This window comes from Sphaerodactylus townsendi, linkage group LG04 (genome assembly GCF_021028975.2).
Source record: "Sphaerodactylus townsendi isolate TG3544 linkage group LG04, MPM_Stown_v2.3, whole genome shotgun sequence".
Taxonomy (NCBI): domain Eukaryota; kingdom Metazoa; phylum Chordata; class Lepidosauria; order Squamata; family Sphaerodactylidae; genus Sphaerodactylus; species Sphaerodactylus townsendi.
The window spans coordinates 94,695,471-94,710,457 of NC_059428.1; the positions used below are offsets into that span (position 1 = coordinate 94,695,471).

Here is a 14,987-nt window from a genome sequence, read left to right on the forward strand (position 1 = left end):
GACCTTCAAAGGTGTAGCCTGCATCTTCTATTCGCTCCCATTGGAAACAATGGGGGATGGGGCACCCCTTTTGGGAATCCATAACTTTGGACCCCCTGAGCCAAACTTCACCAAACCTGGGTGGTGTCACCAGGAGACTATCCTGATGATACCAGCTAGGTATAGTGAAGTTTATTTCAGGGGATCCAAATATATGGACCTTCAAAAGGGTAGCCCCATCTACTATTAGCTCCCACTGGAAATAATGGGGGATGGGGGCATCCCCTTTGGGGGTCCATAACTTTGGACCCCCTGAATCAAACTTTACCAAACTTGGCTGGTATTATCGGGAGTGTCACCTGACAGTAGCCTGAAATTTTGATCCCGCTAACCTAAAAATGCGCCCCCTGCAGGCCAAAAACCGAAAAAAACACTGTAAAATACAAAAAACCCACAAATGGTGGGCAGAGCATTGGACATGCAATGGGGGAGTTTGAACCCGAGAACCCCACCCTTACCTACGTCCTTGTGAAGCTCTGTCACTCTTGTCACCCCAATTAATAACAGGTTCCGATGGTGGTGGGATTCAAACAGTGGAGCAGCTGCACACACGCACCTCCAGTCCCTATTGGGCAGGGAGGTTGCTTTAGTAACCCCTTCTCGGCACTCAGAAAAAATGAGTAACCACTTCTAGAGAAGTGGTGAGAACTGGTTGGATCCCACCTCTGCCCGTTGGTGCTACGCCACTGGTTTATATGAAACAGGGCATGGCTTTTCTTGATCATTTTTACTCACTATGGAAAGTGCCACCCCCTTTAAGCAATAAAAATGAGAGATGTTCACTAGGGACACCTCTGTTGTTGAGACTGGAGTCATTTGCTGTATCCTGTGAATATACCATGATTGCCTTGGTAATGGGATTGTATCTTTCCCACTTCCACTGCTTTATTTGAGATGTTCCCAGATAATCCCTGAATGACTTGAAAAAACTCAGAGATGATGAAAGCTTTGAGGTGGGAGGGACTGTGCCAGAGCGGAAGAAAACAATAGTGGTAAATCCCTGTCAACGTCAGTGAAAAGCGGAAATGTTAAGGATATTTTAGGAAACATTCTGAGCCCTAAAGCCTTCCTTCACCCTGAAGGTATTAGCAGACAAAACATATGGCCAAGTCCTAAGTATTGTTTTTTAACCCGAGAATGAGGTGTCCTTTGACAGGAAAAATTAAGTGAAATTCTCTTTTCACTCTTGCAACTGTGTCTGACTTCTGCTATCCACTTTTCAAAAATGTCTTTTATATTAGCAGGAGGTCCAAAATTGTGGACGTTGGAAGCAGCAGAAGCTGCGCCAAGTCATGCTAACTCATTTTGGGAACCTACTTAATTTGATTTAAAAGCTTTATGTTTGCCCTGAAGTTGGGGGTCAGTAACTTCAGGACTATTGTTTTAAATAATAACAGAGGGACAGAAGTTCCATAAAATGAGCAATTAAGCGGCCTGAATGAATGTGAAAACTGCTCATTACGGAATAAATCCTCCTAAGCAAGAATGCAGAAGTTTTTCTCCATTTACTGTAATAAGAGAAAGAAAATTATTTCAAGGATTTAAGTATCTTGCAAAAAGGAATACCATGGTTTGTGTTCAAAATGTGACAAAAAAGGTAATTCTGATCTCAGCATATATTGTTACTCAGCATATATTGTTACACAATATAATTGCTCTTCTTGATCAGAGTGCCATGGATTTTTATTTTCACAACTCTACTAAAATATAATATACACATATTTAAATGTTTTATAGATAGTAGTTTTCAAGCAACAGAATCATACTTTTGAAAAAAAGATTGAAGTAGCCTCAAACAATACAATTCTTTTTATGCTAAAACAATCTATATACAAAAACTTCATTTTTTTCCTCTCAATTCAAGCTTTGATTTGGAATTTTTGATGTGATAGTTGAATAAAAAGTGAGTTTGTAACCAGATGAATTTGGGGTTGAAACAGTATTCCGCTTGCTGATATCAATTTTCTCTTCCAAGCCTCAAGGTTGGTGGGACCCCGTAAGTACAAAGGACTATTCTTGGAATGAAATCTTGCACAACCTCCCGTGCATGTACAAAAGCATTTTGCTTGGGGAGTGGAGATTGGTTCCTGGTCCATTTATTTTTAAGCTGTCCATGAATGCACTTGCTTATTTTTTAATGAAGAATATTTACATCTCCTGTCCCCTGAAGGGCCCAAGATAAGCTACAACAGACAGGCAAACAGCACCAAAAATTACATTATACTTTAGGAAATTAGATAAATAGGAGGATGGTAAATATCTCATATTTATTGAGTTTGAAATATAATATCTTAAGGACAAAGTGTTTTATTCAAGAATGGGGGGATATTTTTACTTGTATTTCTGTGAATTTTTTTTCTATCTATGGCTCCTTCTGCACATGCAGAATGATGCACTTTCAAACTGCTTTAAATGCTCTTTGAAGCTGTATGGAATAGCAAAATCCACTTGCAAACAGTTGTGAAAGTGGTCTGAAAATGCATTATTCTGCGTGTGCGGAAGGGGCCTATGATGACATTTAAGGTGTTTTTTTAAAACACTATAATGAAAAACACCTCAAATTTTCCAAGCAATTTTCACAAGCAAGAGACCAGACTGCTCAGATGAATGATTTCTCCTTCCAAATCGATCAGGGATTTTCATGAAACATCACAAGGAAGCTACTGTGACAGGGATTTCTGTGGAGACTTTAAGAGGTTTTTACTCTTTTGCACTGGGTCACTATAAAGTGCTAAATGTAGGCCTGACTTGGAATAGCCCTTTCATAGTAGAAATATATGAGACACTAACTAGAACTTAACATGTCCCAAATTGTTGCTTTGCTTAAACAAGTTCAATTTCAATATTATACTGGAAGCTCTTAAATCTATTATGGTTCTGTCCTGTAACAGCAATGGCATAGATGCAATGGTCATCCCAAACATGAATGTAATTCCAGTGGTACTGATTCTAACTATAGACAGATGTCACTGGTGATGGTGGATTTTGCTTAATGGGGAAATTAACTATCAATAACATAGGAATCAGCAAAGTAGTTCCATTAGAATTTTCAGTGATACGAAATTGAAGGAGTGAATTCTTTTAATGTGATGCATATTGTTATTGTCTGTGAACATGGCAGTTCCATTTTTTTTATTATAGCTAATAGCCACTGATGAACCTATCTTCCATGAATGTCTAATTCCTTTAATAGAAAGCCAATAAAACTAGTGGCCGTTGTTATATAATGTGGAAGTGAATTCCACAATTACTGTTTGAGTGAGGAAACACTTCCTTTTGTTGTCTTCAGTTTAATCCACTGACTGCCAGTGCCTTCCAGTTCTTGTATTATGAGACATGAAGAAAACTTGTTTCTTTCTGATTCTTTCACCACATGCATAACTTTATAGAACTTCACCATATCCCCTCTTAACAACGTTTTCTTTGAGGTAAAAAGACCTATATTCTTTTGCTTTTCCTCACAGGGGAAATGCTCCAACCCCTTAGTCATTTTGATAACTCTTTATCTGTACCTTTTCTAGGGCTACAACATCCATAGAGATCTATAAGAACATGATGAAACTGACTAGTACATTTTTGATCCCTTACCTGACAATTTCTATTGCTTTTTCACTACTGTCACAAACTGAGCAACGTTTTCATTGTACTAACCACCACAATCCCAATATTTATATCCTGATCAATCACTGCTAGTTCAGAACCTATTAGCATAGGTGAGACTTATTCAGTGTTATAATTTGATACTTATTCTAGCGGAATCTCATTTGTGTTGCTGCTGTTCACTCATCTAGTTTGGAGAAATCTTTTTGGAGCTCTTCACCATTTGCTTTTATTCTCTTGCTGTCAATAAGTGGGTGCCATCTGCAAACCTGGGCACCCACCCTGCTGACTCCAGTTTCCAGAAAAAAAATATGACCAAAATAAATACAAGAGAATTTTTGGGGAAACCACGCTGCTTATATCTCTTCATCATGCCAACTATCTGTTCACTTCTACTCTTTGCCTCCTGTTGTTTAACTAGTTTATGATCCATGAAGGACATTCTCTTATTCCATGATTGTGAAATTTTCTCAAGAGAACTCTGGTGATAGACTTCAAAACCTTTTAAAACTTCATGCATGCTTTTTAATCTGGCTTCAGGCTAGGCTATTGATCTGAGACAACATTGGTGATGGATGATCTCACATTACTGCAAGATAGAGAATGGTGTTTGTTGGTTGTCCTTGATTTATTGGCTGTGTTGGATACAGGACCCAATGTCATTCTGATCTGTAATCTTGAACATTAGGCCAGACTAAGGGGAGTGGGGTATATTGGTTACAGCTTCTTGTGTGAAGGGGCAGAAACTAGAAAGAGGAGGTATGAAGGCTGTTTCTTCAGAGTTGACACATAGAGCATTCTGGGAATATGTTATTTCCTCCATGTTATTTAATATACAGCACTGGAAGAGACAATCTTTCCTTAATAGGCTGGTATCGTTAGGATGACAATACCCAGATATCTTTGTCTAAGTCTCTGAATGATGCTGGTTCTTGTTGTCATAGGGACATGGTCAAGTGTCTTAAGAAAAACAAGCTGAAGCTAAATCCAGATGAGATGCAATGGTTAGAACCACTGCAGTGTCCTGCAGATAATTCCATTGAGACTGGCAGATCCTGTAAAGAGCCTAGAAGTACTTCCAAGTAGATGACTGTAATGAACCCTATGTGGAGCTCCCCTTGAAGATGGGGCTTTCTCCACTGCAGAAGGGAGCTAAGGTCAACTCGGTTCCCTTCAGTGAAGGGCGATTCCAGGCTGTCCCCACAGCAACTGAGTTGGCCCCCTGGAACCGAGCTAAGTGGGCGGGATCATCTTGGTGCCTGTTTCGTTCCTCGATCGTGATTGGTGTTTGTGTTATGGTTGTGTTATTTGTGTTATTGTGTTGTGTTTTAAACAGTTTTTACAGTTTACAATTACATGCGCTTTCTGCCCGCCACGACTCTCCCGTTCTGCACATGTCACAAAAGCGGCTCGTGATTGGTTGAACGGATGAGGTGTCGTTTCGATGCTTCCCCACTTCGAAGCTTCGAAGCGGTATTGACCTTGTTCCGGCAGAAAAGTGTACTTCAAAACAGTTCTGAGGGGGGGCGGGCTGAGACAAAACAATGTTGAGCTCGGTGGCAGTGGGGATTCACTGAGGCGAACCTAGGTAGAAACCAGTTCAACTCTGTCAGTGGGGAAAGCCCCTCAGAAACAGCCACTGCTAAAACAACTTGATGTTGGCCAGACCACACAAATGAGTGCAATATTACCTCAGCTATGTGGTAATAATTTTTTCCCCAATTCCAGATTTGGTTCCGATCTTTACACTTGAAGGACTACTCAGATAGAGCCCAGATAGACTTTAAGACCCTCCCGCACTTTGTTTTCTGGGAGAACTATGATTGTAACAGCAAGAATGTTTGGATTTGGATTTTTACATTATCTGTTTTTAATGTGTTATTTGTCAGGTAATGTTTCAGAGTTGTTTTCATCCGTGTCTAGTTTTAATTTGTTGACTTTTGGGGGAAATCTCTTTGAGCACTGCAGAAAGTGGAACAAAATATATTAAATAAATAAGTTAAAGTATGCAAGTATCTGCCAAGTTACCATATGTCTGTTAACCTGCTCAAATAATTTCATTCTTTTCTTTTTGAGGAACACTATTGCAGAAGAAATTTTAGGATTCTTTTGAAGATTAATGCCAGTTTCTGTCAATAGCCTAGAAAACTGCAAAGCCTCAGTCAAGCTTCCTTGACTTTTGCTAATTCATTGCCAAAACAATGACAAGCATTAGCAATATAGTGTGTGATTGAGGTGAATGCAAGAGTCTGGGCAAGAGGGATTTTTCATCACGACCTGAGTGAAATCCTCTTTCTGATGTTGCTTTACTGGTATGGCCTTGAAGGGAAGTCAATTAACCCCATTTTACTCTGGCTTATTTGTTTGTATGAAATTATTGGCACAGTTACCTGCTCCTATTGGGCTGCTGGGAACCCTAGTGCAGCACTCGCAAACCTAGTGTAGTACTTCTAGGGCCAGTTGAGGGAGTCATAGATTATGCTAAGATGGGGGGGATGGAAGAGAGAGGACTTTGGTGGGAATTCACCAAGCCTGCATAGTTTTGCTTGCACAGAGGAGAACAGATCTTCTAGAGAACTAGTGGCCACTTGGTTCCCAGCATAGCAACAGTAAAAGGGAGAAGGCAATATCTTCATTTACTGACTATTATTTACTTATTTAGTCTATTTTTTATCACACCCTTCCTCCAAACAGCTCAGGGTAGCATTCCATGATCTGAAGTAGGGCCCTGAACAGCTACAATTAACCTGTAAAAGATGTCTTGATCCCAGTCACACCTTGCTCACCGCCAACATTTCTTTCTTTTTTAAATTAATTTGTACCCCGTCTATCTCTCAAAGGAGACCCAGAGTGGCTTATATTGCTTCTATTTTATCTGCACAACAATCCTAAAATATAGGTTGGGGTGAGAGAGTGTAACTGGCCCAAATTCACCCAGTGAGCTTCCAGGGTTTGAGTGGGAATTTGAATATGCATCTCCCAGATACTAGTCTGATACACTTAACCACCACACCACTGGGTCTTGAGCTAAAACATGAGCTAAAAAATGAGGAAAAGAAAGGTTGCCTACGCCCATCAAACAAAAGCAATACCATTCAGAGATATCTCCTCACTGACGTTGCTGTGCTTATTTTTGACACAGAAACAATGACACCCTCCCCCCAAATCTCTACAGCTTGTCTTCAATCAGAACATCTGCACAACTTCAAGGGGAAAATATCCTTTAAAATGAGAAGTTGTTAATTTTCATTGCTAACCAAGACATCCCAATAACCAGGGGAATGTTTAAGGTTGTTCCAAGCACATCTTCTACAGATCATAATGTACCTTGCCTTCCCATTGCTTCTTGTTACTCACTGGTTCGATCTGGAACACCATGTTTCTATCTTGTGCTATTTCTGTCTTCTACCTTGCATGGCTCTCCTTCTATTTCCCCCCCCCCCCCCGACACACACACACACACACACACTGCTTGCCAGGGCAACACTTCCCCACAAACTGCTCTGCTATTTAAGATCAAAATGAACTTCCATAACAACCCTATCCCTTTATTTTTAAAACTGGATAAAAAGAAATAGAATTTCAATAGGAAAGCAATTTAAAAGAAAAAAAGGAAAGTCAGAAAAATCAAGGAGGGCATACACTATTTGTAGCAGACTCTGCAGGAAAGCACTATAGATTTTACATCAGTGAACAGTACTCTTGCAAGGGCTAATTTAATACAAGTTTGTCATGCTGTGGCTGGGAGTAAAATTTTGTGGGTTTTGGGGGTGGGAAAGGCAGCCTGATTAACAAAGTGAAGGCTGACCTGTTGCCTCTCATTTCCTCTTCCACGCTGGGATCCCATTTATGCCAATATTCCTTATGTTTAAACAACAGCGGAAGAAAAAAAAAACATAGAGCAAAAGGAAGTTCCTCTAATTTCCTTTTATAAAGCCCAGAATTGCCAAGGTTGCCAAACAACAAGTACTCCTACATGCAAAGTGGCTCAGAGCCTAGACACGTTTGAAGACATTCAAGATGACCTGCAGGGACTGAAAAAGAAACAAATTATTGGGTTAGAGGCCAAATGCATCTGTGGGTAGGCTTGCGAGGCCGCCGAGTACATGAATTATTTTCATGTCACCTTTGATTTTTTTTCCCCTTTACAAACGGAAAAGAAAAATGTATTTCAGCTTTTACCACTTGGCACGCACAAACACAACTTGGCATCTCTATCTAGGCAGCAGTGCTTGGAATCGCTATTGACCTTCTACAAACTTCTGGCATGGGCTTCTCCAAGGGCATTTTAGACAGTCGGGATTGCCATGTTGCTACTTGGATGAAGAGCATCTGTTTTGCAAGCCTTGGGTTGGAAAATAGCAGGAGATTTTGGGAGTGGAGTCTGGACAGGGCAAGGTTTGGGGAGTGGGTAGGGAGCTTAGCATAGTATAATCCCATAGAGTCCACCGTCCAAAGCAGCTATTTCCTCCATAGGATTGATCTTGATCATCTGGAGATCAATTCTAATAGTGATAGATCCCCAGGCACTACTTGGAAGTTGGTGACCCAAATTTGCTGCAGAGGACAGTGTTGAGCTCTTTACATAGCAACCAATGAGGAGAGAGGCTGCCGCTAAGGAGGTGACAGATGCTTCCTGCTCCTTTTGAGGTTCACTCTGGGCAGAGGTCTCTGTGCAGAGATTTATGGTAGGCCTAAGAAACCCAAGATTTTAAAGATAGATACAGCATGACAACATGAAGAGGTTTGTATGCCAGGGGAAGCATTTTTAAAGTCCCTCTCAACCAGCAACCCTCCCCACCCAAAGTCAATGTTGGTTTTGACTGATACAACAGGCTAAACGGTCAGCTATCCACCTTAGAACCACAACAGCACAGATCATAGGGTAGTATTGCTTGTTACGCCAACAGTGCGTTTGTGTTTAAATTGCCCCTTCCCTGAACAAAATGAAAAAGTCATTTTTACTTCACTTGCTTGACTTTTTCATGTCAGTGAATTCTGCTATATTAACTGTCATGTGGATGGATGAGCAGTATTTACAACTGACTTGAGACAAATGCCTTGGTATACAGTTACAGACCCATCGTCAGAAGCAACCCTTTGGGATACCAAAAAGTTCAGCTCACGCTGGGACACCCAAGATCTCCATCATGTCTTAAACAATTCATGAGTGAGGCCTTGTACTAAAGACCAATTAAGATAGCTAGTGTGGTGGAGTGGATAAGCTGTTGGGTTTGGATGTAATGTACCCTGCTTGACCATGAAACAAGTTGGTTCACCATAGGTAAGGGCTTATCTCACCTCATAGTGGAGTTACTTGGACAGGATTCAATCTAAAATATGATGCCAGAAACCTCATGACTACTGCATTGTGGACTGCTAAGTCTCATATATGTTAAAGGTTAAAAGTCCTTTGTATGCCAGAAATCCATACCTTGTTGTATACTGTGACAGCGTTGTAACATTAAACATGCAGAATTTGGCCCCCAATTCAAATAAAAAGACAGCTATATGGAACAGTTCTGGACATTTATATATGATTCCATAAAAAATCTGGTGAGAGTATATAAGACAAATAATATATCTAATTGCAAGTCATATCTTTACATGTATAAATTACAGTTTCACCCATACACAAAAAAATACAGTCAGCATATATGTACATCAAATGAAAGGTCACTTAACTGTTTATTTTCAGTTTTTGCTGTTGGCTTCTTCCACAGAGAAGTTTTACTTCAGTTTGATAGCCAAACTGACAAGAGGGAGGGGGAGGTTTGAGGGTGGAACCATCCACAACATTGTCCCTCTAATAATTCACTTTCCACTACTTTACTATTACCACTCTCCAACCTGGTTTAATATATAATACGGCAGTCAAAGAGTGGTGGCATGCTCTGTGGATGTGAAGGTGTGCATTTTTGAAGGTCCTGTCTACATTACCACCCTTTTACTTGCCTTAGCTCCCCACAGATGCCATTTCTCCCCACAGCACCAGAAAACTTTTACTAAAATCACTACAGCATAATAAGGTTATGTACTGCCACAATCTAACACCTCTGAATATACATCTTTCATTTTAACAGAAAGTAAATCTGTATCTACACCAGTAATAACAACTACTAGAAATGCTGCTGTCTATCTTATAATTTGTAACTTAATTTTCTGGAGCTCAGCAATTTCCTTGTTCAACCCCACTTTCTCAAAACCACTGCTAATAAGACAGACCCAATGCAATAGGTTTTTAAAGGTAAGAATCGCAGGTAGTTGTCAGAATATATTACCCCTGTCGGATAACACTTCACAAAATAGATGTGCTTGAAAGAAGAAGCAATGTTTACGATCTATTAAATGTCAAGTTTTTGGTCTTCCCATAGTAAGGAAGAAACATGGTTTCATAAGTAGATAAACATTACCATCCACATTTTTACTGCTATGGTTGTGTGCGGCTTGCACTGAACTAGCTAAAAACAGAGATTCGTCTTAGTCAGACGGTTACATCTAAATTGGTACCACTGGGCGGTGGGGGTGGGGAGAGATTCACAGCAATGCTGCTATTCATTTGCTTTTCAAACTTCCTAATCACACAGATTGGTAGTTTCTAAGACTTTCTCTGCATCTTGAATTTCTCTGATCTGATTACTGAAATAAGATCACAATGGCAGTCTAGCCTGCAGTCTATTTAAATATAATCCTACAATTCCCCTCCCCCGTATGATTTTTTAAAAGAAAACTGTGGCTAACAAGGTGGTATTACGGAGAAGCCAACATTTCATGACTTAGAAGTGTGCTGGCTTTACTGTCACACTAAGTACAGTACATATTGGAGGCCAGCTGATTTTGGGCCTAGCTGTCATGCAGTCATTCTGAAGCCACCAGGAGGTTCTGACCAAATTATAACACGGTATCTGTCATTTGTTTCTTGACAAGAAATGGTGGCAGATGACATGTTGACTGACATGGAAATGCAATTACAGATTTGCTTGTGGAATATTCCATGTATACATTGCTAGGCTCTTAACTGATACACATCAAAACATGAAGCCACCTTGTACTGAACTGGGCCGTCAGTCTGTCAGGATCAGTATTGTCTATTCAGACTGGCAGCCGTTCTCCAGGGTATCAGATAAAGATCTTTCACATCACTTTCTACCTCATTCTTTCAACTGGACATGACAGGGATTGATCTTGGGATCTTCCGAATGCTGAGAAGATGCCCTATCTCTCAGACATGGGCCCTCCTCAAGCAACAAAGACAATGTAATAGTGGTGTCAATCCTGCTGATCTGCCCCTTAACCCCCTCCCCCCTAGACTCCACAGAACAGGAAGGGTAAGGAGAGATAACAGAATTAGAGGAACTGGGAAAGAAAATCTGGCTGCATTACTTTTGTTGTTCATGCACCTTTTCCCAACTGCAGCTTGCAGTCCACCATATGTGAGCTGTTTCATTTATCTGTGCCTATCTTAGTGAATTTTGGCAAGAGGGCAGGTTATGTGGACAGAATGTTAGCAGCACAAATTGCTGCTAAGCTCCCTGTCAACACTCCCCCACCCCCCAATATTTTGCATATTGTACAAGAATGTAACTTGGGCCGCATTCCTGAGGAAAAGCAGGCACATTGTGTGTCTCTTGAGAAATAATTCAGTGAATGTTTATGTCTTCGCTGGAATGTTATCCGCACTGCATAATAGAGCTCTGCAGAATAGTGTATGTGTAAACACTGTCTGAGCACACTTTGAGACTTAACAGAATTTTCACAAAACTATAAAATCCCCAGCCACCATCAATTGTCTTCTTCTGTGTACAGGTCATAATACATAAGCGTGCCGCAGGTCTGTTCAAATTGTGAAATAAAATGTGCCCCCAAAATAGTTTTGTACAGTGATTATGATGGAAATATATTCCACGCAAAGGATGTATGACCCAAGGAGCCATTAACACCCCTCTTTTCATGACCGCACAAAAGACCCCAAATCACCACAGTTCAGCACAACTTCTGTGATTCAGTGCACTTTTCATGAGCTGGATCCATTCCACACATACAGTGTCGCACTTTTATTCTGAGGAAGTCTAGTTCACTATTGACACAATTGCCACTGGGATTTGATGAATCAACCATAGTCATGCTATCTTTCTCAGCCATACAGTAGAAAGCGGCTTAACACACTTGATCCTGTCTGGTTTCCATGATTCAGAGCCTGCATAGACAGATTCCGCACATATAGTCAAGTTGCCCCCACTGACCACACAAGCCCAATGAAAATATTACTCCTAGAGCTGATTTGCAGGAATGCAACACTTACAGCTTCCAAATTTTAATGGACAAGAATGGGCATCCATAGGGAAGTCTTCAAGCTGCATGGGGCATTCGGCAGAGATGGTCAATCTGGCCAAAGCAGAAAGAAAGGGAAATCAAATATTTGGATTTACAGAGAAAGAACACACAAATGCAGCAATGAATTGTTTTTTAAAAATGTATTTTCTAGATAATGTCATGGTTTCTGGTTAACAATAGAAAATTAGATACCAATTACTGACTCTTAAAATTCTGCAAAATGAATAATTTTCTTACTATCTTAATTTGTAAGCAGTTCCAGCAACCTCAGGAGGTTGGAAAGCCATTTCCCAATACTATGAGGCACAAATAACATGCGCGCACACACACACAAAGGAGAAATCTAGGAAAGAATGTTGTTATTTTCTGTATCAATATAATATCTCTCTGCCTCTCCCAATATGTTCCCCAGAGAGCATTACGCTCTGCTTATAACAACTAACTGCTGGTTCCTGGTCCAAAAAGTGTCCGACTGTCCTCATTTAGGGCCAGGCTTTTTCAGCTCTGGCCTAGTGGAAAGCTCTGTCAAATGAGAGCAGGGCCTTGTGGGACTTCTCCCAATCCTGCGGGGCCTGCAAGACAGAGTTATTCAGCCAGACCTACAGCCAAGAGTAGCAAGGGGGTTGCATCTAACTTGACTGGCCTCCCTTTCCTCTTCACTCCCTTCTTTTTCTCTTTCTTTCTGCCACAGAACTGAGAGAGTATTATATTGCTCAACCCTGGTGATGTTAGTGCTGTAGGTTATATAATTTTATACATATTTTATTTTATTTTATTTTATTTTAGATAACACCTTTTATGTGCTATTTTATTGTATATTACAATGAGAATAAATAATAGTTGTTATTGTCATTGTTATTATTGTTATTATTATTATTACATGAACCAATCTGAGCCTGCTGCAGTAGGGGAGAATGGGGTATGTATGTATGTATGTATGTATGTATGTATGTATGTATGAATGAATAAATAAATAAATAAATAAATAAATAAATAAATAAATAAATGCTGTTACCTCATGTTAAAAAAACCATTAACTAACGCCAAATTAAAAATCAGCTATTTGAAAAATAGTACAAGATCAGGTTTACAAATTACACTAAATTAAGTTGTACCCACCTACTATTTGGCTGGTTGTGTAGAGCAGGGGGTTGGGGGAAGGGAGGGTGTATCATAGCTGATATTTATTTATGTTTGGGTTCCTCTGAATTTGTTTTGTGAATGTTTTGGGATGACTGTTGGCCTCACATAAACACGTGAAGCTAACTTAGACCAATCAGACTATTGGTCTATCAAGCTTTTATCTTCCTTCTCTAACTGGTATTGGCTGGCTGGGGTCTCAGGCACAGGTATTTCACATTGCCTACTACCTGGTCTTTTCAACTGAAAATGGTGGAGACTGAACCTGTGACTTTCTGCATGAAAACCAAATCCTCATCCACTAAGTCACAGCACATTCGACAGAAGGTGCAGCACCAACGTCATTACTTCTCACGTGGTCTATCCATTCTACACTGTCCCTTCATACTTTCCATTACTAGGAACACATCACAAAGAAATATTCAGCTTCAGTAATGTACTCACACACAATAATTAAATAATGGTGTAACTCAAGGCCTCCATCCTTTGGAAAAACTTTATGATAAGGTAAAACTGTATTTGAAATGTCCTGGGTGCATTCAGACTAGGTTAGATAACACTAAAGTTTCACTGACGAAGGCACAATCCAGAGAAATTCCACATATATAAGAGATGCAAGACAATAATGTGCTACTCAATGATACCATGGGTTGGATAGAGCCAGAATGGAACACCTCCCCAATCCAGTTGCAGCCCACTGATATCTGTGTTACACCAGAAGGACATGGGACTCCAATGAATGACATTAGGGAGGTTTGACAGGAATCAGTGAAAAATACCAATTCAGTCTGGATCCAACACATTGTCTAATTCTTGACACTTGCTTATTGTTCTTTCGCCAAGTTCCAGGCTTATCATCTACCTCTTGTCTATCCATGCAACTGACAGCATGCAATTTCATGCTATAAATAAGTCTGGCAATATAACTAAAGTTTTGGATACTGCACAATTATGTGAAAGGGAGGCAAATCCTAACAATGGCATGTGGCCAACACATCTGTCTGTCTGTCTGTCTGTCTGTCTGTCTGTCTGTCTGTCTTGCATTTTTACTCTGCCAAATCTCCTAGAGGGCTCAGGGTAGCTGACAGTGGATAAATTCAAAGGCAAATGTTAGCACATTCACAAGGCCTGGAGCTATATTTGAACAAAGATATCCAGCTAATCAAATGAAAACAGCAATGAGCATTGAAACAAAATTCATATACAGGGTTTTTGTCAAGGAATGATTCATATTACCAAATAACATATTAAGACAAATCCAACTTAACTGTCTCAGTGTTGCTCACCAATTTTTTTAAATGCTTGCCTAGTACTTGTAATCCAAGAAATTCTTTGAAGACTTCATGTAAGAATTCAAAAAGTAAACATGCTCTGCTTTTATATTAATCTTTGTCATAGAAGGAAAGTCAGCTCAGTGTTATCAGGTAACTCTATTGATTTTTCTTTTGTGTCTGTATCCCTTATTCAATATTTTGTGAAAGTAATATGCTCCACTTTCCTCTAACCTTAATGGATTTTCCCTCCTGTGCTCCTAGATGCTGTTAATTCCTTCTTACAATTTGAAGGAACTTCTGCAGCACAGACCCCAGGGTTATGCATAGTTCTCTGCACAGAACTGAACCCCATCCGCTGCTCTGTATTTAGCCTGGCTCTTTTCTAGCTCACTGTTGCTTGTACTTCACAGTTCCTTTATTGTCTGTACTGGGATGGGTATCACCCTAGCTTAGCGAAGCCATGAATACTCAGAATTCAGAATCTGAAATTTCTATTAATTTCCTACCTATCATTACAGTCTGTGCAAATCTCTGTACTCAGGAAAACGTGATCATTATTTCTTTGTTACTGCAGAGCGGTGATGAGGCTTAATTACTATT

The 14,987-nt window shown here is 40.0% G+C and overlaps 1 protein-coding gene across 2 annotated transcripts in view; it reads right to left on the reverse strand.

Moving 5' to 3' along the window:
• The window catches only part of GABRA5 (gamma-aminobutyric acid type A receptor subunit alpha5), a 79,712-nt gene that overhangs the window by 25,324 nt on the left and 39,401 nt on the right, over positions 1 to 14,987 (reverse strand). For both annotated transcript variants that reach the window (XM_048494341.1, XM_048494339.1), the window contains one exon: positions 11,942 to 12,024. In XM_048494341.1, coding sequence (XP_048350298.1) covers positions 11,942 to 12,024 — 83 coding nt within the window. The remainder of the gene's footprint in view (positions 1 to 11,941; positions 12,025 to 14,987) is intronic.